Below are 21,139 nucleotides of genomic sequence, written 5' to 3' on the forward strand. Positions count from 1 at the left end.
TGGGTCTGCCAGTAAAACAACAACGCCATCTACCGCAGCTACAACCTTCATGTGAAGTCTGCAAAGGCACTGAGCGGCAGGCTCTCCGGGCATCAGCTGGTATGCTGGATGTCATGCTTGGGCCAAATCCACCCTGTAGCCGAGACCTCACCATGCACTACAGCTTTGACTATGCACAGCAGGTATGTATGGAGTCATATCAGTCTCAATATTAATGAATGCACACAGAAGGATTCACAAATGTATTTTATGATTTATATATAAATGACTCTCCACAAAAATATATGTCAGTGCACACAAAAAGAGTTATCGATGTATATAAATGTAAAAAAAAAAAATAAGGTTTACAAATATATTTCTGATGCACACACAAATATTTCTTAAATAAATGTTATATAAATACACAAATATATGTATGTAAAAGTAGTTGCAATTTTCATCAAAAACACATTTATATACAAACTGTGGACCTGCATCTAAATGCATTTTTTCAACAGAGTTATCTGTAGCCAATCAGATGTCTCCCTCCTTATCAGCCAATCACATGAGCGAACCCCTGTGATTGGCTGATCACAGGTTATACATACATACAAATAATTTTGACCTCTACATTTAAAGGTCCCATATCATGTTTATTTTCAGGTTCATACTTGTATTTTGTGTTTCTACTAGAACATGTTTACATGATGTAATGTTCAAAAAACACATTATTTACCTCAGACTGTCTGCTTGAATATACCTGTATTTACCCTCTGTCTTAAACGCTCCGTTTTAGCGCATTTTGGGACCGGGACACATTTAGAATGTTTACGTTTAAAACTGTGTAAAGGGTCTAAATATTGTATATTTGTTGACTGCCAGCTGTTCATGAAGAGGTGTGGGTTTGTGAGATTTCATCATTACCATAATCTACTCCTAGATGGCAGTCACTAAAGTGTTACTAAAGAGTAAAAATAAGAATTTCACACACAGCAGGACTTCAGGTTCTGCTGTTGGAAGTCAGCAGACACTAAATAAAATAGCTTGACATGAAGTTAGACACTAAAAACTCTTTCTAAAGCCAATATGGGTGGCGGTCTTGTGACCGTCAGAGCTATTAGTGGGGATAATATTATAGCCTACAGTAGTGATGTTACACTGCAACAGAGGATGATCCTGGATACAGACCTGCATACAGACCCTGAGGCAGCTCAGTGCACAATGACATCATTTTCCTTCTAAATAGGAGAAAATGGGTGAACAAATGGCCACAAATGATCTTAAATCACTCCACTTATTCACTGCCACTTCAGAACAACTTTGTTCTTGCATCGGGTCCACTACTGGGTGACTTTTTAGTTTTAGTTTGTTAGGTGAGCTGGTTTTCTGTAAACCGTTGTCTATGACGAGATGGTTCATGGAGCTCTAGAACAGGGGTTCTCTTAAAGGTCCCATGTCATGCTCATTTTCAGGATCATACTTGTATTTTGGGTTTCTACCAAAACATGTTTACATGCTGTAATGTTAAAAAAATACTTGATTTTCCTCATACTGTCTGCCTGAATATACCTGTATTCACCCTCTGTCTGAAACGCTCTGTTTAAGTGCATTTCAATGGAATTGCAATGGAATTGCGTTGCTAGGCAACAGTTTTGGTCCATGTTTACTTCCTGTCAGCTGGTGTTATTTACATATACTGCAACAGGAAATAAACTGGGACACATTTAGAATGTTTATGTTTAAAACTGTGAAATGGTCTAAATATTGTAGATTTGTGACATCACAAATGGACAGTAATCCTGAGCTTGTTTCAAACACAGTTTCTGAATACGGGCTGTGTGTATTTCTCCGTATATTGAGCATTTAGATAGTTTAACAGTATTTATACAGCACTTAAATCTGCTTTATAATATAAAAGACCTGAAAATCGCACTTTTTACAATACGGGACCTTTAAGGCCCACTTCTGATCATATCAAGTAAATATTAATGTATTCAGGTCATATTTCCTCACCATATACTTTAAAGCTTTTACTGGTGCTGGTACCGATCCATTTTGTGTCAGTACATTGGAGGGAATGTTAGTTAGCTAACAGTCTCTACCTTAGGATGTGTTGTGATTGGCCTGGTGATATTCAAACGTAATTGTTCATTAAAATTATGATCTTTAATTTGACATTTTAAGAGCATATTTAGGTATAAAAATAACGACATTATATACAACCTTTTTTCTCCTACTTACAACTCAGTTTTGGGCTTAATCAGGTGTCCGTTAAAGGTGATGTAAGTGTCAAAGTCGTCACTAAAGATGGCGTTCTCCCTCTCGCCTTTAAAGAGCCTAACCCACACCTGGTCATCTCTCTCGAGGTCCAGCATCAGGCTTTGGCTCTGCATGACGGAGCGGTCACTGGGCTGGGCGTAGAGGATCACCACCTCCCGCTCATTGTGCATCACGTGCAAGTACGTCTCCTTCTGGTTCCACGTGTGCACGTTCAGGCTGAAGTAGTAAATGCCAGGCACATAGCAGTAGAACTTACCAGTAAACATGTTGAAGTGACCGTAGAGGTTGACCAGCTCTGTGTCAAACACCAGTGTCTGGTAGTAGTCAGTGGAGTGTAGACCCTTTTTACGGGCAACAGAGAAGGCTGCAAAGTAGGACTTGCAGGGCTCACCCGGGAGGCCTGCGCTGCCTTTGCTGCCCTTTATGCCACTGGGACCTGGAGGACCTGTCTTACCAGCTCTGCCTGATTTACCATGAGGTCCTCGTTCACCAAAAGCACCTTTCTCACCTGTGAGCAGCAGAAAGAGTCACACTCAGGGATGTGGTGGGGTAAAACCACCAGCACCTGCTGGCAAAGCATGCTTTTCTATTTGCATTAGTTTGCATACATACAATCTGTAATGATGAGGCTTTTCAAATAATTTGGGTTTTTTTGTCTTAAAGGGACTGTTTGTAAGAATCCGAAATTACTTGTTAACAGAGACACCTGTGGCCGTTAAGTCAACGAAAGTCAGCGTCCTGTTGCTCTCGCTTGTGCTCGCTCTACATAGACATGAACGAGCATCGCTCAACACAGTGAGGCGACACACGTCAGCTAAAAGCACAATATCACTCTATATTTCAGCTGCTTGGTAGTAATGTTAGCTGACCAGAGAAGATCTCTCCATGAATCAATGCTGATACTGTGTTTCCTGCTTTAGCCTCCCGACCGCGGCCGGAGGGAACAGGGGAGATGCCGGAGTTTTGGTCAGAGACGATAACGTTTCTCTCTGAGGAGCCCCGTCACTTCACAAGACACGGGAAACCTCTGTTGGTCTGGAGGAGCTGCAGCAGTTATTTCTGCACAAACGTCCACTCAGGGATGTGGTGGGGTAAAACCACCAGCACCTGCTGGCAAAGCATGCTTTTCAGAGCTAAACTAACTCTTCTGCAGTGTGGAATGTGCGCGCATGCACGTGAGAGTGGAGCGAAAGAGAGAGAACGAGCGCGGTGTGTGAGTGAAAGCAAGCAGAGGAGGAGAGGAGGAGAGGAGCAGAGGAGCAGAGGAGTAGAGTACAGCAGAGACTCCGGTCCTGGAGACCAAAACTACGGTCTCCCCCGCGTCCTCCGACCGCGGCCAACAGTGTTTAACAGACGGGCTTCACTAGATACAACCAAGAGGTTTTGGTGCTTCACTGTAGTTTGTGTTAGAGTCTGAGTCTGAACAGAGTAGACACACGCGAGCGCGCATGGGACACCGACCCGCAATGATTTATACGTGTAAGAAGTTACAAACAGTCCCTTTAAAAGTGACGTTTCTACCTCGTGACGGGTCACGAGGTAGAAACGTCAGTAGCAAATATCGGATCAAATTCAAGGTTTACGTTAGACTGTAACGGTCCTCAAACCTGAATTCTATGTATTGATTAGTTTGATGTTAGAAGATCAATATTGTTTATAGATCCTAACTCATTAATCACTATATTAGCACTGGAAAGACACTATTATTGATTATGGTCTTGAACAGGACTCAATTATCTCTGGACTCGGTCTTGAATGGGTCTCGACTGCCTTAAGACTTGGTCTTGACTCGGACTAGATTAAGTTAGACTTGACTACAGCTCTGCTCTAGATAATGTGTTTTCTGCTTGATCTTACCTTTGAGCAGAGTAATGTTGATCTGTGGTACTATCTGGTACTGTGGGTAGTGCTGGTACTGATGGGGAGTCTCCTCTCCTGGGTCGCAGCATCTTCGACACTCCCTACTCCTTCACATACAGTACAAGCAAACCAATGAGTCAAATGGAAGCTTTTTTCTATTTACACACGTAGGCAAAATTGTTGGTACCCTTCCGTTAAAGAAAGAAAAACCCACAATGGTCACTGAAGTAACTTGAAACTGACAAAAGTAATAATAAATAAAAATTCACTGAAAATTAACTAATGAAAATCAGATATTGCTTTTGAATTGTGGTTCAACAGAATCATTTTAAAAAACAAACTAATGAAACTGGCCTGGACAAAAATGATGGTACCCTTAACTTAATATTTAGTTTTACAACCTTTCGAGTCAATCACTTCAATCGAGTGATTTCTGTAACTCTCAATAAGACTTCTGCACCTGTCGACAGGTATTTTGGCCCACTCCTCGTGAGCAAACTGCTCTAGCTGTCTCAGGTTTGAAGGGTGCCTTCTCCGAATGCATGTTTCAGCTCCTTCCACAGATGTTCAATAGGATTTAGATCAGGGCTCATAGAAGGCCACTTCAGAATAGTCCAATATTTTGTTCTTAGCCATTCTTGGGTGTTTTTAGCTGTGTTTTGGGTCATTATCCTGTTTGAGGACCCATGACCTGCAACTGAGACCAAGCATTCTGACACTGGGCAGCACATTTCGCTCCAGAATGCCTTGATAGTCTTCAGATTTCATTGTACCCTGCACAGATTCAAGACACCCTGTGCCAGATGCAACAAAGCAGCCCCATAACATAACCTAGCCTCCTCCATGTTTCACATTAGGTACAGTGTTCTTTTCTTTGTATGCTTCATTTTTGCGTCTGTGAAAGCTGATGTGACTTGCCAAAAAGCTCCAGTTTTGTCTCATCTGTCCAAAGGACATTCTCCCAGAAGCTTTGTGGCTTGTCAATATGCATTTTGGCAAATTCCAGTCTCGCTTTTTTATGATTTGGTGTCCTCCTCGGTTGTCTTCCATTAAGTCTACTTTGGCTCAAACAGCGACGGATGGTGCAATCTGACACTGATGTACCTTGACCTTGGAGTTCACCTCTAATCTCTTTGGAAGTTGTTCTGGGCTCTTTGGTTACCATTCGTATTATCCGTCTCTTCGATTTGTCATCAATTTTCCTCTTGCGGCCACGTCCAGGGAGGTTGGCTACAGTCCCATGGACCTTAAACTTCTGAATAATATGTGCAACTGTAGTCACAGGAACATCAGGCTGCTTGGAGATGGTCTGACAGTGGCCATGTAATTATAGACAAGCATGTTAAAGGTAAAGGCTATAGCCTTTACCTTTAACATGCTTGTCTATAATTTTCTTTCTAATCTCCTGAGACAACTCTCTCCTTAGCTTTCTGTGGTCCATGTTCAGTGTGGTACACACCATGATACCAAACAGCACAGTGACTACTTTTCACCCTTTAAATAGGCAGACTGACTGATTAAAAGTTTGAAGACACCTGTGATGCTATTTACAGGACACACCTTAGTTTAACATGTCCCTATGGTCAAATTATTTTCAATCTTTTCTAGGGGTACCATCATTTTTGTCCAAGTCAGTTTCATTAGTTTGTTTTTTTAAATGATTCTGTTGAACCACAATTCAAAAACAATATCTGATTTTCATTAGTTCATTTTCAGTGAATTTTTATTTATTATTACTTTTGTCAGTTTCAAGTTATTTCAGTGACCATTGTGGGTTTTTCTTTCTTTAACGGAAGGGTACCAACAATTTTGCCTACGTGTGTATATAAGCTCAAACTTACTGTATAACTTTCACCTACACAAGTCTTTTTAGTCTATTATTCTTAAAATCTAACTTTTTCACAAAATATATCAATATATCATCAGCTGACTGATGTCATCACTGACATGTTCAACATATTACTGTCACAGGAGAGTGTTCCAACTTGCTTCAATCAAGACAGCCACCATCGTCCCTACCTAAAAGGTCTTCAGTGTCTGAAGTGCCCCCCACCCCCCCACACACACACACTTCGATGAAGGGCTTTGACAAACTGCTTCTCCAGTCAGTAGCACTGAGGTCAAAAAAGTGTCTGATGGTGTGCCACTGTGGTTCAGCGGCATAAGGCGGTCCCTGGAGTGGTACTGTATGTCGCTCCTGTTGAAAGTGGTCGGCCACTGTCAGACTGTCACACCAGTCACTCCTGAAATTTGTCTTTATTACCTTCGCCAAGGCCGAAGGCCTATAAAGGGAGGTTATGTTTTCACTGGCGTTGGTTTGTTTGTTGGTTTGTTCGCTATCAGGATTACTCCAAAGCTCCGCAATGGATTTGAATGAAATTTTTTGGAGGGGTGGGGTGTAGCACAATGAACAATCCATTAGATTCTGGTGGAGATCTGGATGATGATCCGGATTCAGGAATATTTTTAAGAATTCCGATCAGCCTGAGCATTAAAACCACAGGATATAACACATGCGCAGTGTAACTGATGACGCATTGATGACACATGACCCCGCCTCCTTCCTTCAGAGAGAGAGACAGAGAGAGAGTGGGGGGAGGGGGAGACTGTAGATTCAGCGTTTTTTCACATTAAACTCGGTTAAATTACAGTTGAGTTGGACCAAAGCACACTTGGAGATTGTTGGAAAGAGTAAAGGCGACGGTTTAGGTAAGTTTTACTTTGTTTCTGTCCAGTTTGAATGAAGTGTTTAAGGATGCTCCGCTACGTACAGCTGATCTCAACATAAACACAAATACACGTGGCTGATGGCGCTAGCTGCACGGAGTGGAGGGTGGGGGGGTCTGTGCTCTCCGAGTGCCATTCTAGTTGACAACATAGCACCGTAAATATAAATATATAAAGTAATTTGATACCTGCTGATGTACCCTGAAGCTAATAATAGAGCTAGCCTAAGCTAACATGGCTATTGTTAGCCTAGCCAGGCGTACCAGACAAATTTATTATTCAGCATAAATTCTTTGAAACATTAACCTGTTATCATTGTGGCATAAGCGGTTCCTACCGACATACATATGATAGACGTCGGGGTATTCTCACTATAACGGATAATCTGACAATGTGTGTTTTTATGTATTGATTACACCTGATATAGTTTTAATGTAAATTCCAATATTGTCTGGAGTCTGCAGAGACAGGTATACAGCCTGTCAGCCAGGAAGGGGATCTACATTTATTAATTAAACGGCGACATATGATGTTTTGTTACAACATAAATATGATTGGCATAAACATCTGAGTATATCCTCTATCTTAGTCTTGACGTGTGTATGTACTGTTTGTGTGTATGTTTTTTTGTAAATTCCAACACTGGCTTGAGTCTGGAAACTGTTTCTGAAAATGTTGTGCTGATCCTTACTTATTAGGTTATCGTATATTATTACCTGCATATGTGCATTGTACAAAACGGTTTATGCCGCAGATCAGGAGTGGTGTGCCGGTACAAAACATCATATGCTACAGTGGTTAAATGCTGTGCTCCTGGCAGATAGATGAACCTGTCTCTGCAGGCTCCAGCCAATATTGGAATTTACAGTAAAACTATATCAGGTGTAATCAATATGTAAAAACACACATTGTCATTTCAGACTATCCAAAGATAGATTATAGTGAGAAAATACCCCGACATCTATCATATCTATACCGTTAGAAACGACTTATACCACGATGATCACCGGTTAACGTTTCAAAGAATTTATGCTGAATAATAGATAATATGCCATATATATGTATGTCTGGTTAATGTTCCGCAACATAGAGGTTTATTAATGTGTGATTGCATTTTATTATTAAACATGCCAAAAATAATACAAGTCTTTCTGTTATCGATTAGTCAGACTGGCTACAGTGGCTAGGAGGCTAGCTCTAGCCTTGGGGTGCATCGGTAAGTATAAAATGACTTTATATATTTATATTTATGGCGTTATCTTATTAATAAAGACAGAAACAAATATCAGGAGCCTGTACTGGTGTGACAGTCTGACAGTGGCCTGCCACTTTCAAGCGGCACCTGCTGTTAGGAAACGGTATATTCCAGAGGAACAGGAGCGACTTACCACTCCAGGGACCGGCTTATGCCGCTGAACCACAGTGGCAAACCATCAGCCACTTTTAGCCACTTTTAGCCAACACGTCACATACTGCCGCTTTGTCACGCCCCTTGGCATCACTTTAGGATTAGCCAACAAAACCACTTAGATTTAGGAAAAACAACATGGTTGGGCTTAAAGCTACTACGTTTGTAAAGTGGGGTTAAGTCTAGAAATTGAAACTGAATGTTGTGAACACAGGACACGAACGAACAGCTGATTGTAACGTGAAAGTGAAACTTATCACTCGGGACACAAACAGCAGCCTCCTGGATGAAAGCCTTGTGTTTGTTGGACCCATCCACCTCCCCTCCCACCCTGTGTATCTCTTTCACTCTAAACTATGTCACCACACTCCTGGTGCACTTTCTCTCATACCGGCGCTAAAAGGTGCCTTGTGCGGCTTTATCAAAGCCGATGGCCGTGAGAAAGCATTGGTATTTGACGCCCTGGGAATGAGATGGGGCTATCCACAGAAGATGCCGTCTCCACTGCCTTTGAAAATAACAACACCAACATCACAATGCTGTTTGTTGATTTCAGCTCAGCATTCAACACAATCTGAAACTGATTGGGTACCACACTCTGCAACTGGATACTGGACTTTCTCACAAGCAGTCCCGTCAGTTTGGATTGGTGGTCACACTTCCTCCACTCTAGTGTTGAACACCAGAGCCCCCAGAGCTGTATGCTCAGCCCCCTCCTGTTCACGCTCTACACCCATGACTGCAACCGACGGATGACACCACCGTCATCGGCCGGATCACAAACAACGATGAGACATCATATCGAGAGGAAATCAACAATCTTGCAGAGTGGTGCTCAGAGAACAACCTACTGCTCAACATCAGGACAACCAAGGAGACACAAACCCATGTCTACATCAGTGGAGCTGAGGTGGAGCAAGTGAACATTATGATCCTGGGAATTAGCATCACAGAGAACCTGTCACGGCCCAGCACAAGAGGGCTCAGAGATCAGTGATATCGGTGAGGTGAGGTGCCTGCGCAGCGCCCAAAGGATACTAAAAGATGATACCCACCACAGTAACAGCCGGTTCACCATGCTGCCGTCTGGCAAGAGATACAGAAGTATCCACTACAGTACCACCAGACTACAGTGCAGCTTCTTTCCTCAGGCTGAGACTCCTCAGCTCCACCATAAAAATACTATATGTATAATATACAGTATATATATAGTAATATTTCTTTTTGTCCTGTTCTTGTGCAGCATAAAGGGACTACAACTGCAATTCGTTGTACATCCCTGTGTTGTAGAATGTCAATAAATTAACCTTGAACCTTGAATACAAATGAAAAATATCTGGTGAGACAAAGTCACTCATTCACTGTGGTGTAGTGTTGAAAAAATAAGTAGGTAAACTCTGTCTCCTAGTCACTGAGCAGTGTAATAGTGGCTATACAGTGGCTATTTGCTTATTGCTAAATGAACACTGGTGCTGTCAGTCTGTAGTTTTTGCATAAATATTTCAGTTGTGCTGTCTACATTTTGCATACATGGAACTGCAAATATATGCACCAGACGAGCTGGATTGAACGGTACCTGGCATGTTGGTGGTAGTTCTTTGTTTCCATGTGGTCCTGACTGGGATCTGGATCTTTTCTCTCATCATAGGGAGTCCGGTAGGGGTCCACTGAACAGGCCCAGAGGAGCAGCAGGGCCCACACACAGACTGTGGTCATCTACAATACAATACATAAGAACAGTGGTCCTTAATACGCATCATAGACAGATACCCAACAGTAATTTATAAGTGATTATAGATTATCTTTATGTGACAACATAACAACACATATAGTAATTACCAACACGCTCTCACCCCAACTCGTCACATACTGACGCTTTGTCAGACCCCTCACCTTTCGGTCGCAGTAAACACGTGTTTAAGGTTGTGAATTAAACAAAAACACTTTAGGATTAGGCAACAAACCACTTAGAAAGGTTTAGGAAAAACAAACTTCAACTTAACACTTAAAAAAACAAAAACAAAAAAAACATGGTTAGGCTTAAATTGACTACGTTCGTACAGTGAAAACGTGACATGACGTTGAACATGGGACACGAATGAACAGCTGATTGTAACGTTAAAGTGGAACTTAACGCAAGGCACACAAACAGCTTTCTCCTGGATGAAAGCCTTGTGTTGTTGGACCCATCCGTCTCCCCTCCCAGATACCCTGTGAGTCTCTTTCACTCTTTAAAGGGACTGTTTGTAACTTCTTACACGTATAAATCATTGCGGGTCAGTGTCCCATGCGCGCTCGCCTGCGGCTACGCTGTTCAGACTCAGACACAAACACAAACTACACGGAAGCACCAAAACCGCAAAGTTCAATATAGTGAAACAGTTAAACAGTGTTAACTCTTCCTGCTCCAGCCCCCCAACCGTGGTCAGAAGACACAGGGGAGACCGAAGCTTTGGTCTCCAGGGCCGGAGTCTCTGCTGTACTGTGCTCCTCTGCTTGCCTTCACTCACACACCGCGCTCGTTCTCACTCGCTCTCTCGCTCCACCTCACGTGCATGCTCGCACACTCCACACTGCAGAAGAGTTAGTTTAGCTCTGAGAATATCTAGTGAATGTACAGTGGACGTTTGTGCAGAAATAACTGCTGCAGCTCCTCCAGACCAACAGAGGTTTCCCGTGTCGTTTCCTGCTGCTGAGTGAATAGACGGGGCTCCGGAGCGAGTAACGTTATCGTCTCCGACCAAAACTCCGGTGTCTCCCCTGTTCCTTCTGACCGCGGTCGGGAGGCAGAGGCAGGAAAAGCCAACACTAGGATCAGCAAGTATTAAAGTGTTTACCTTTAAGAAGAGATTTAAAGATCTGCATGTGTGTGAGGAGGATACAGAATGGACCCAATACTCAATACCCAATATGTGAGGTGCTTGTGCAGTTGTGTTGTTGGAAGACATGTACACCAGTGTAAGGCATGAGGTGATCAGTGAGCACTACACACCATGTGCTTTTTGGATCTGGTAACCATCAGGGCCGTGCGGATAAGATACCAGGAGAGAGGAGCCGACGGGGCCAGTGGGCCAGACGGCAGCGTTTAGACTGTGTGTTGCGTGGTTTACATCGGTGGTGGACGTGTGTGCCCAGTCGGCAGCGGCTTCCTTGCAGTGAATAAAGTGTGTTTATGGTTGTAGTGCTGTGCTGTAGTTGGCAGTAACGCTTTCTGTTAGAGAGTAGATTTAAGACATTTTCAACACGTTTTCATTTATTGTTAATAAATTGTATCATTTTGTTTGACCTCATCCATTGCCCGTCTCTCTTTCCTGGGTTTAATTTATCGTTACTCCCTCCATCCCCTGGACCCTAAATGGGGGAACGTAACATGACAATCTGGTTAAATGTTGCAAACGAATGATCCACAGTACAGTCTGGAAATACAGAAGAGTGAGGAGTCACAGAGAACGGCAAAAAGTGTATCAAAAATAATTTAGTCAAATGATGTAATTATGTTCTTTATCTCATCTTTGTGTTTGAGTTTGCATCCTTTTATAGATAAGTGTCTCAAAGAGTACGTAAGCAAAATGTGTGTTATACAATAATATATTTATAAAATAATACTATATTATGACACTATGATTATGCTAGGTGTGTGTGTTGTTAAAGTGAGGCTATATGTTCCAGTGTAATTACCAGATAACATATATATCTCTGTGGTAATGACATTGTATGAATTGGATCCGGTCAGTTTGTTTGTGTTGAACAAAACGGGGACACAGGGACACAGGGACATAGGGACACAGTGGGGAATAAACCTGCTCCTCCTATCTCATTACCTTTTCTCTTTCTTTTTCTCTTTCTTTCAGTCTTCTCATCTTGTCCCGTATCTTTTCCCAAAGCTGAGCTTTGATTGATGGAGTTAAGAAAATAAACGCAAGGTTAATTGATATTTACTGTATATGCAAATGTTACCGGCCTCCACTTGGATCATCTTGCAATGAAAATAAAAATATATAGGGGTACCTCAATTTAACATGAATTTCAACATTAGCTGGCTTGCTAGGTAGCTAATTCACTCAACCATTTAGCCCAACCATGTAGTTTTTTCCTAAACCTAACTATAGTGGTTCTGTTGCCTAAACCTAAGCAAGCATTTTTGTTTAATTCACAACATGAAGCACGTGTCTACTGCGAGCAAAAAGTGACACCGAGGGGTCTGATAAAGCGTCAGAAGGCGACGAGCTGGGATGGATGCGTTGGATGGATAGCCACTGTTTAATGTAGCACTACTGCACAGGAGCTATAGGAGAGTCAGACGATGTGTGGGGATGAGTGGCATTGAACTACAAGCAGCCCATTCGCAAATTTCTCTAGTTACCTGTATCACTCTTTGCATGGATTGATCAAAGAACCACCATGTTGAACACAATTGTTGTAGTAACGACAAGTTCATCCACTTCACCACAAACTAGGGATGCCCATTTTGACAAATGTTCTTAACTGATAACCGTCCCTCATTAACCGATTATTAACCGTTAACCAACAAGTTTTGTGCCTCTCATGTAGCGGTGTACCAGCTGCAGGAGCACAACAGACATTGGTTGACGGGAGTCTCCAGTTCACCGTCCGGGAGCGTTAACTTAGCAGCTACGATGCTGCGTGTAGTGTCGCGGACATGGAGCCACTTTCCCAGTAAAAGTCTCCACCACACATTTAGTTTAGTTTAGCAGGTTGTCAGCTGTGTGTCTGCCCGCCGGAACTTTAGTGACCAACAAACAGTGTGTGTGTTTGTGCTACGTTAGCAGCTCTAGCATTGCCGGAGGCTTCTTGCTCGCTGCCGCACATGTAGTCTGAGTAACTTTAGCAAGTTTCCAACAGACCGTGTGTGTGTTGGTGGTGAGTGTGAGGTTGTTGGTGGCGTTCTGTGAACGTAGGTGTAGCAGTGTGTGTACAGTTTATTTGTCGGTGAATAAATGCTATGAAACTACAACTCCTTCACTCCGCTCAAGCGAGCTGGAGAGACCGCAGCCGACTTCCTGCATCCTGTAACTCCGGCTCCGCCTCTCAAGGTGGGCTGTTAAGGTGGACCAGCTTTTCTCCTTAAAGAGACGAGCCGCTCCTCTGAGCCGCTCAGCTTTTCAGTTAATTATTAATATTTCTTTTAACCGTTTTTACCGATAGCATTAATCGGTTAAAATGCTTAATGTCGGTTAACGTTTGAACGGTTAATTATGGACATCCCTACCACAAACACACACACACACACTCAAGCAATAACGGTGATCAGATGAGCAAGTCGGTAATCTTGTACAATATCTTTGCTGCACCAACTATTTCACAACTTATCATAGACACCTCAGAAAGAATACAGAGATCGGACTTGCACATCTTACATGCACTATGTCTGCTGTTTAGGCCTTTTAATTCATAAACGTTGGGCTCATTATGTGAAGTTTTGAAAGTGAAATCACTGTAATGATGTCAAAATCACCCATTCCTGGAGGGGTTGATGTTGGGTTGTTGACATGAAAATGAGTGAGAACCCTCCGGCACAGTGAGGTTGGTGCTGAGCCAAAGCTGTGTTGTAATCCCACAAAGCTAAAACAGTCATTATTATCTACTGTGACTAACACAGCAGCATCTGATCATAACATGTGCTGTCCCATAAACTGGAATGAATTCATGTATAAATGTGATTTTAATCGTTAATCGTGTAAGGAGCTCACGTTCAGGGTTCAGTTCTGTTTAAAAGTACACAGGGCATTCAAGGTCTGACATCTGGGAAAGATTTATCCTACGGTTTCTGTTGAGTCTATGTATTTGGACATGTATCATGAAAGTGTAATGTTTTTGCTGTGTGTGTGTGTGTGTGTGTGTGTGTGTGCGTGTGTGTGTGTGTGTGCGTGCGTGCGTGCGTGCGTGCGTGCGTGCGTGTGTGTGTGTGTGTGTGTGCAGCCCAGCTGTATGTCAGAGCACAACAACAAGAAGAAGAACGTGATGCCAGCCTGGATCTTGTCTGATTCAGTATCTTTAATACATACACTCTTCAAACCACAGCTAGTTTAGGAATTGTTCCTCTGTAGAAAATTCTTTGCAAAGTAGAGGAGTCTTACTTTTGCCGTTACAGTCCAGTATTTTCTCCGCTGAAAAACGTCTGGCTTTCCCCTCAGCTTCGGTCCCCTCTTAGGTTTTTGTCCCGTCTGTCCTTCAGGTCATTCTTTTCCTCCTCGCTCACAGAACATACACAACGTCAGCAAGAAGTGGAGGAGTATAAAAGAGGGGGGGAAATAGGGGGGAAAAGGTGGCGAACTGAGGGAGAGAAAGAAGGAAAGCAAAGCTTAATGGTTGTGAGAAGGAGGAGGAGCTCTAAGCACAACTCTAACCCAAAGGGGAAAAAACAGAAACACAGAGGAGGAGAAACAGATGAGAGCTGTGTGGGAGAAGGAAGGAGGGTATCTTGGCTTGCCAAAGCATTTCATGGAGCGCCTAAATAACAATAATAATAATAATAACATATTGCCTCTTTTTTAGACCAGAGTGACATTGTTCTCAGGTGTGGATACAAGCCGATGAGTCAGAATATTGACAAAACAAAATGGTCAGATCCATTAACCATAGCATGTCAGTGTTGTCATGTTGTCACGGTTCAGGGAGTAACACGTTTTGTTGTTTGGTACCTGAACCAGCTCCACTTGTCCCCTGCAGCGATGGAAGTATATCAACGGCAAAAGATTTGCGAGGGCACAAAATAGATTTGACTCAGTCTGCAAGCCAACACGCACAGGCATGCACCAGTAAGAGCAGGTTAGATTGTGAGCATTGGAGCATGCAAGAGGAATTGTGTAACTACATTTGAGCCAGCAACTCACACTCATACTCACACTCAAACTCATACTCATACTCACAATCACACTCATACTAACACTCATACTCATACTCACACCCACACTCATACTAACACTCATACTCAAACTCACACTCACACTCACACTCATACTCACTCATACTAACACTGACTCACACTCATACTAACACTCATACTAACACTCACACTCATACTAACACTGATACTCACACTCATACTCACTATCATACTAACACCGATACTTACACTCACACTCATACTCATACTCACACTCCTACTAACACTCACACTCATACTAACACTCATACTCACTCATACTCAAACTCATACTCACACTCATGCTAATACTCATACTCACACTGATACTAACACTCATACTCACACTCACTCATACTCACACTCATACTCATGCTAATACTCATACTCACACTCATACTAACACTCATACTCACACTAACACTCATACTCACACTCATACTAACACTCACACTCATACTAACACTCATACTGATACTCAGTCATACTCAAACTCATACTCACACTCATGCTAATACTCATACACTGATACTAACACTCATACTCACACTCATACTCACTCATACTCACACTCTTACTCATGCTAATACTTATACTCACACTCATACTAACACTCATACTCACACTCACACTCATACTAACACTCACACTCATACTAACACTCATACTCATACTCACACTCACACTCACACTAACACTCACACTCATACTAACACTCATACTCACACTCATTCTCACACTCACACTCATACTAACACTCATACTCACACTCACACTCATACTAACACTCATACTCACACTCACACTCATACTCATACTCATACTCACACTCATACTCACTCATACTAACACTGACTCACACTCATACTAACACTCACATTCATACTAACACTCATACTCACACTCATACTAACACTGATACTCACACTCATACTCACTATCATACTAACACTCATACTTACACTCACACTCATACTCATACTCACACTCATACTCACACTCATACTAACACTCATACTGATACTCAGTCATACTCAAACTCATACTCACTCATGCTAATACTCATACTCACACTGATACTAACACTCATACTCACTCATACTCACTCATACTCACACTCTTACTCATGCTAATACTCATACTCACACTCATACTAACACTCATACTAACACTCATACTCACACTCACACTAACACTCACACTCATACTAACACTCATACTCACGCTCATACTAACACTCATACTCACATTCATACTCATACTCACACTCATACTAACACTCATACTCAAACTCATACTAACACTCATACTCACGCTCATACTTACACTCATACTCATACTAACACTCACACTAACACTCATACTCACACTAACTCATACTAACACTTACACTCACACTCATACTAACACTCACACTCATACTAACACTCACACTCATACTTCCTTCAGAAACATCAAGCATATCAACCCCACAGATCTCATCACCCTTATTAACTCCTCCCCCAGTCCTCCCCCATCCTCCTCCCCTGCTGAACTGGTGAATCACTACAACAACTGTCTCTCCTCTTCCCTGGATACCCTGGCTCCCGTGAAAACCCGCACAGTCTCCTTCACCCACACCGCTCCCTGGTACACCCCTGACCTCCGCCATCTCAAAACCACCGGCCGTCAACTAGAGCGGTTATACAAAAAGACTGGACTTTCAGTGCACATCCAACTCTACACAGAACACCTCCACCGTTACAAGAACGCTCTCTCCACCGCCAAATCCTCCTACTACTCCAACCTCATCAGTACCGGTCAAGGTAACACCAGAACCCTCTTCTCAACAGTAAACCACCTTCTTCAGCCTCCGAGAACCCTCCCCCAAAATACCTCCACTGATCACTGCACTGCCTTTCTGGAATTCTTTGAAAACAAAATCAACACCATCCACCAACAGCTGGCCTCATCCTGCACCTCCCCATGTGACCCACCGTGGATGGCAACCTCCTGCCAACCACTCATCAGCACCCTCTCTAACTTCACACCCACAACGGAATTAACCATCACTGAGCTCATCCATAAAGCCAAACCCACTACCTGTCAGCTCGATCCCCTCCCCACCATCCTCGTCAAAGCCTGTCTGCCCTCCATCTCCCCCATGATCACAAGAATAATGAACTCCTCCCTCACCACTGGTACTGTACCCCCCACCCTCAAAACTGCTGCAATTACACCAACCCTCAAAAAACCTGGTGCTGACCCAGCTGATCTGAACAACTACAGGCCCATCTCCAACCTCACCTTCATCTCCAAAACCCTTGAGAGAGTGGTCGCCGCCCAACTTCAGTCCCACCTCAACTCAAACAACCTCCATGAACCCTTCCAATCTGGTTTCCGTCCCAAACACAGTACTGAAACAGCCCTGGTCAAAATCACCAACGACCTCCTCCATGCAGCTGACTCTGGATTGCTTACCATCCTCATCCTCCTCGATCTCACTGCTGCCTTTGACACCATCTCCCACCCACTACTCATCACACGTCTGACTGATATTGGTATCACCGGTGTTGTACTCACATGGTTCTCCTCATACCTCACCGACAGACAACAATTTGTAAAACTGGACAATCACAGATCAAGGTGTTCCGCTGTTTCACTGGGTGTCCCCTAGGGGTCAGTATTGGGTCCACTCCTGTTTATCATTTACCTCCTTCCTCTCGGCACTATCCTCCGTCATCACAATGTCCTATTCCACTGTTATGCCGACGACACACAGGTCTACATTTCAACTACACCCACTGCTGCCCTCCCACCCGCCTCCCTCACCGCCTGCCTACAACACATCAGGAGCTGGATGAGCAGGAACTTTTTAAAACTAAACAGCAATAAAACCGAGGCCCTGCTCATCGGCTCCAAAAACAACATCTCCAAATCTCAACCCACCACTGCTCAAAACCTCACCATTGATGGCTTTTCAGTACCATTCTCAAACCACGTCAAGAGCCTTGGGGTCACCCTGGACAGCACCCTCTCCTTTACATCCCACATAAAAAACGTCACCCGGACTGCCTTCTTCCACCTCCGCAACATCTCCAGACTCCGCCCATCCCTGACCCACTCCAGCACTGAAATCCTGGTTCACGCTTTTGTCACATCCCAAATCGACTATTGCAACGCTGTCCTCTCTGGCATTCCCATCAAACTACTCAACAGACTCCAAATCATTCAGAACTCTGCCGCCCGGATCATCACCCGCACCAAATCCTCCGACCACATCACCCCCATCCTCATCCAGCTGCACTGGCTCCCTGTTAAATCCCGGATTGACTACAAAAACCTCCTGCTCACCTACAAAGCCCTCCATAACCTCGCCCCCACCTACCTCACAGACCTCCTCCAGGAGTACGTCCCCTCCCGTTCCCTCCGCTCATCATTAGCCGGACTTCTGACTACCCCCACCTCACGCCTCAGCACCATGGGAGCCAGGGCATTCAGCTGCTCTGCAACTCACTCCACCCACACATCCGGCAGTCTGAAAATATCACATCATTCAAATCCCTCCTCAAAACCCACCTGTTTAAACTGGCATACTCTCTCTAGCACTCATCATCACCCATCCTATGTGTCTGTACAAATATGTCTCTGTCATGTCCTGTTGTTTTTATATTGTTTTATCTGTCTATGTTTTAATTAATTCTTGTAAGGTGTCCTTGGGTGTCCAGAAAGGCGCCACCAAATAAAATGTATTATTATTATTATTATTATTAATACTCACACTCATACTCACACTCATACTCACACTCATACTAACACTCACACTCACACTCATACTAACAGTCATACAAACACTCACACCAACACTCATACTAACACTTATACTCACACTCATACTAACACTCACACTCATACTAATACTCACACTCATACTAACACTCACACTCACACTTATACTAACACTCATACTCACACTCATACTCACACTCCTACTAACACTCACACTCATACTGATACTCAGTCATACTCATACTCACACTCATGCTAATACTCATACTCACACTCACACTCATACTAACACTCACACTCATACTAACACTCACACCAACACTCATACTAACACTCATACTCACACTGACACTCATACTAATACTCACACTCATACTAACACTCACACTCATACTAACAGTCATACAAACACTCACACCAACACTCATACTAACACTCATACTAACACTCACACTCATACTAACACTCACACTCATACTAATACTCGCACTCATACTAACACTCACACTCATACTAACACTCACACCAACACTCATACTAACACTCATACTCACACTCATACAACTGAATGCAACATTTTTAATCATTAGCTCCGTGTTAAAATAGTTCCATCTGTGATAAATGTTTGTCATTTTTGATGGGACCAATGTCTCTTGTTTCCACATATTCTATAAATTCACTACCAGCAGACCTAAAAGGTGGTTAAACTACACTCTTTGTATGGGTTTACCCTCCACTACATCCCTGATTGGGTGAGCTTCCTTTTAAAACACTGGTTACCAGGGGAAAGACATATTTCCCAGCATCCATCTGCAAAGATGAGGAGCATAGCGGGTCACAGCCAGCACTCTGATGGAGGCAGGAAACTAAAGCTGTTTCTAGAATGTATGTTGATGCTGATCCCTGGTCTTTGGAAGTCTACAGGTTTGAGCAGAGACCTGAGCTTTTCACAGCTGATGAGAACAATTAATCATTGATGGGACTCATCAATGTAAAGATGTGATGAAATTGAAATCCTTTTAATGGCACATTCCCTCAACATCCAGTAGGGGTTTTTTTTCCGCTTGGGTGGTCAAATCAATGAAAATTGCACCTGTTAATTTACTATTGTTAGATGCAGAGAAAATATTGTTTTAACAAAGAAGTAGTTATGGAATGATTTGATCGAAAGCCAAATTTAAAAGGTGATAAGATATTGTACTTATTGAGATAATAGGACAATGAGTTTTTCAAATACTTTTTTGCAGTAGAACAAGTTATTGAAATTGGTCTATAAGTATAAGGTTGTGCAAGGGAGTGATTGGTGAACATCTCCGTATGGCAGGTACTTCAGGAGAACAGAGGGCTGTGGTATATTGTCCGTTTCTGTCCGTCTCCAGCGGTGTTACTACGTCTGCTCTGCCTGTGTCCGTCTCCAGCGATGTTACTACGTCTGCTCCGCCTGTGTCCGTCTCCAGCGGTGTTACTACGTCTGCTCTGCCTGTGTGCATCTCCAGCGGCTGGTTTAACTATGGAGATGGGAGTGACGGCTAGCTTGCCCGCAGTACCCAACGTTCATTTCTTGTCCTTCACCTCGCAAACAAAAACCCTAGGGACCCATCCAGATAGAAAGTCCAGATAACTGTGACGTTACACTTTCATCTTGGCGACAGTATAAGGGATGGAGTCTCCACACGATATAACGTTATGTAGCTAAACATCACCATCAAGTACAGCTGAGTACAGTCGGAGCTGAGACACCTTTTCAACTAGCAAGCTATGCTAGCTAACGCTGTCTGGTTATCAACTCCTTGATCATAACAGAATATAGTCATTTTCATCACTGCTCATTTTAGAAAGGCCACCGCAAGAAAACATCTTCTTTGTTTAGATTATCAAACCGACAATGGATCATAGATGTTTGTTACTTGCTGTCAGTGATAGCTGATGTAGCTAGCATGCTAGCGAGCTAACAAGCCTACATTTTCCCAGTATCAGACAGAATTGCACAGTGAAAGCGAGGCTTATGGGAAACCAATTTAAACGCAGATTACACAAACAAAGAAGAGGTTTTGTTGCGGTGAGGTTCCTTAAATGAGCAGTGGTTAAAGTTATTAGATGCTGTTGGGACCAAGGAGTTGATAAGCTAGCCTGCTAGATGGCTGAAAAGTTGTCTACTTCCACTTAAATGATTAAAATGCCGCAGCAGGTACTTGCAGTCTGTATATATATCTTTGTTCTTCCTTGTTTGA

The 21,139-nt window shown here is 43.0% G+C and overlaps 1 protein-coding gene across 1 annotated transcript; it reads right to left on the reverse strand.

The window, feature by feature from the left end:
* Positions 1–231: 231 nt before the first annotated feature.
* Positions 232–14,606, reverse strand: c1qtnf1 (C1q and TNF related 1). Its single transcript, XM_074620487.1, has 4 exons — positions 14,353–14,606; positions 9,831–9,970; positions 4,117–4,226; positions 232–2,767 (listed from the first exon to the last, which is right to left on the reverse strand). Exons 2-4 carry the CDS (start codon positions 9,968–9,970, stop codon positions 2,217–2,219), a joined length of 801 nt encoding a protein of 266 aa, XP_074476588.1. The 5' UTR covers positions 14,353–14,606; the 3' UTR covers positions 232–2,216.
* Positions 14,607–21,139: the final 6,533 nt, after the last annotated feature.

Source organism: Sebastes fasciatus, chromosome 20 (genome assembly GCF_043250625.1).
Source record: "Sebastes fasciatus isolate fSebFas1 chromosome 20, fSebFas1.pri, whole genome shotgun sequence".
Taxonomy (NCBI): Eukaryota; Metazoa; Chordata; class Actinopteri; order Perciformes; family Sebastidae; genus Sebastes; species Sebastes fasciatus.

Excerpts from the sequence above, each read along its gene's own strand:
- c1qtnf1 (XM_074620487.1), bottom strand. The coding sequence starts at position 9,970 with ATGACCACAGTCTGTGTGTGGGCCCTGCTGCTCCTCTGGGCCTGTTCA. Across the intron at positions 4,227-9,830 it reads AACTACCACCAACATGCCAG|GAGTAGGGAGTGTCGAAGAT; the intron begins GTACCGTTCAAT and ends CTGTATGTGAAG. Across the intron at positions 2,768-4,116 it reads CAACATTACTCTGCTCAAAG|GTGAGAAAGGTGCTTTTGGT; the intron begins GTAAGATCAAGC and ends TGCTGCTCACAG.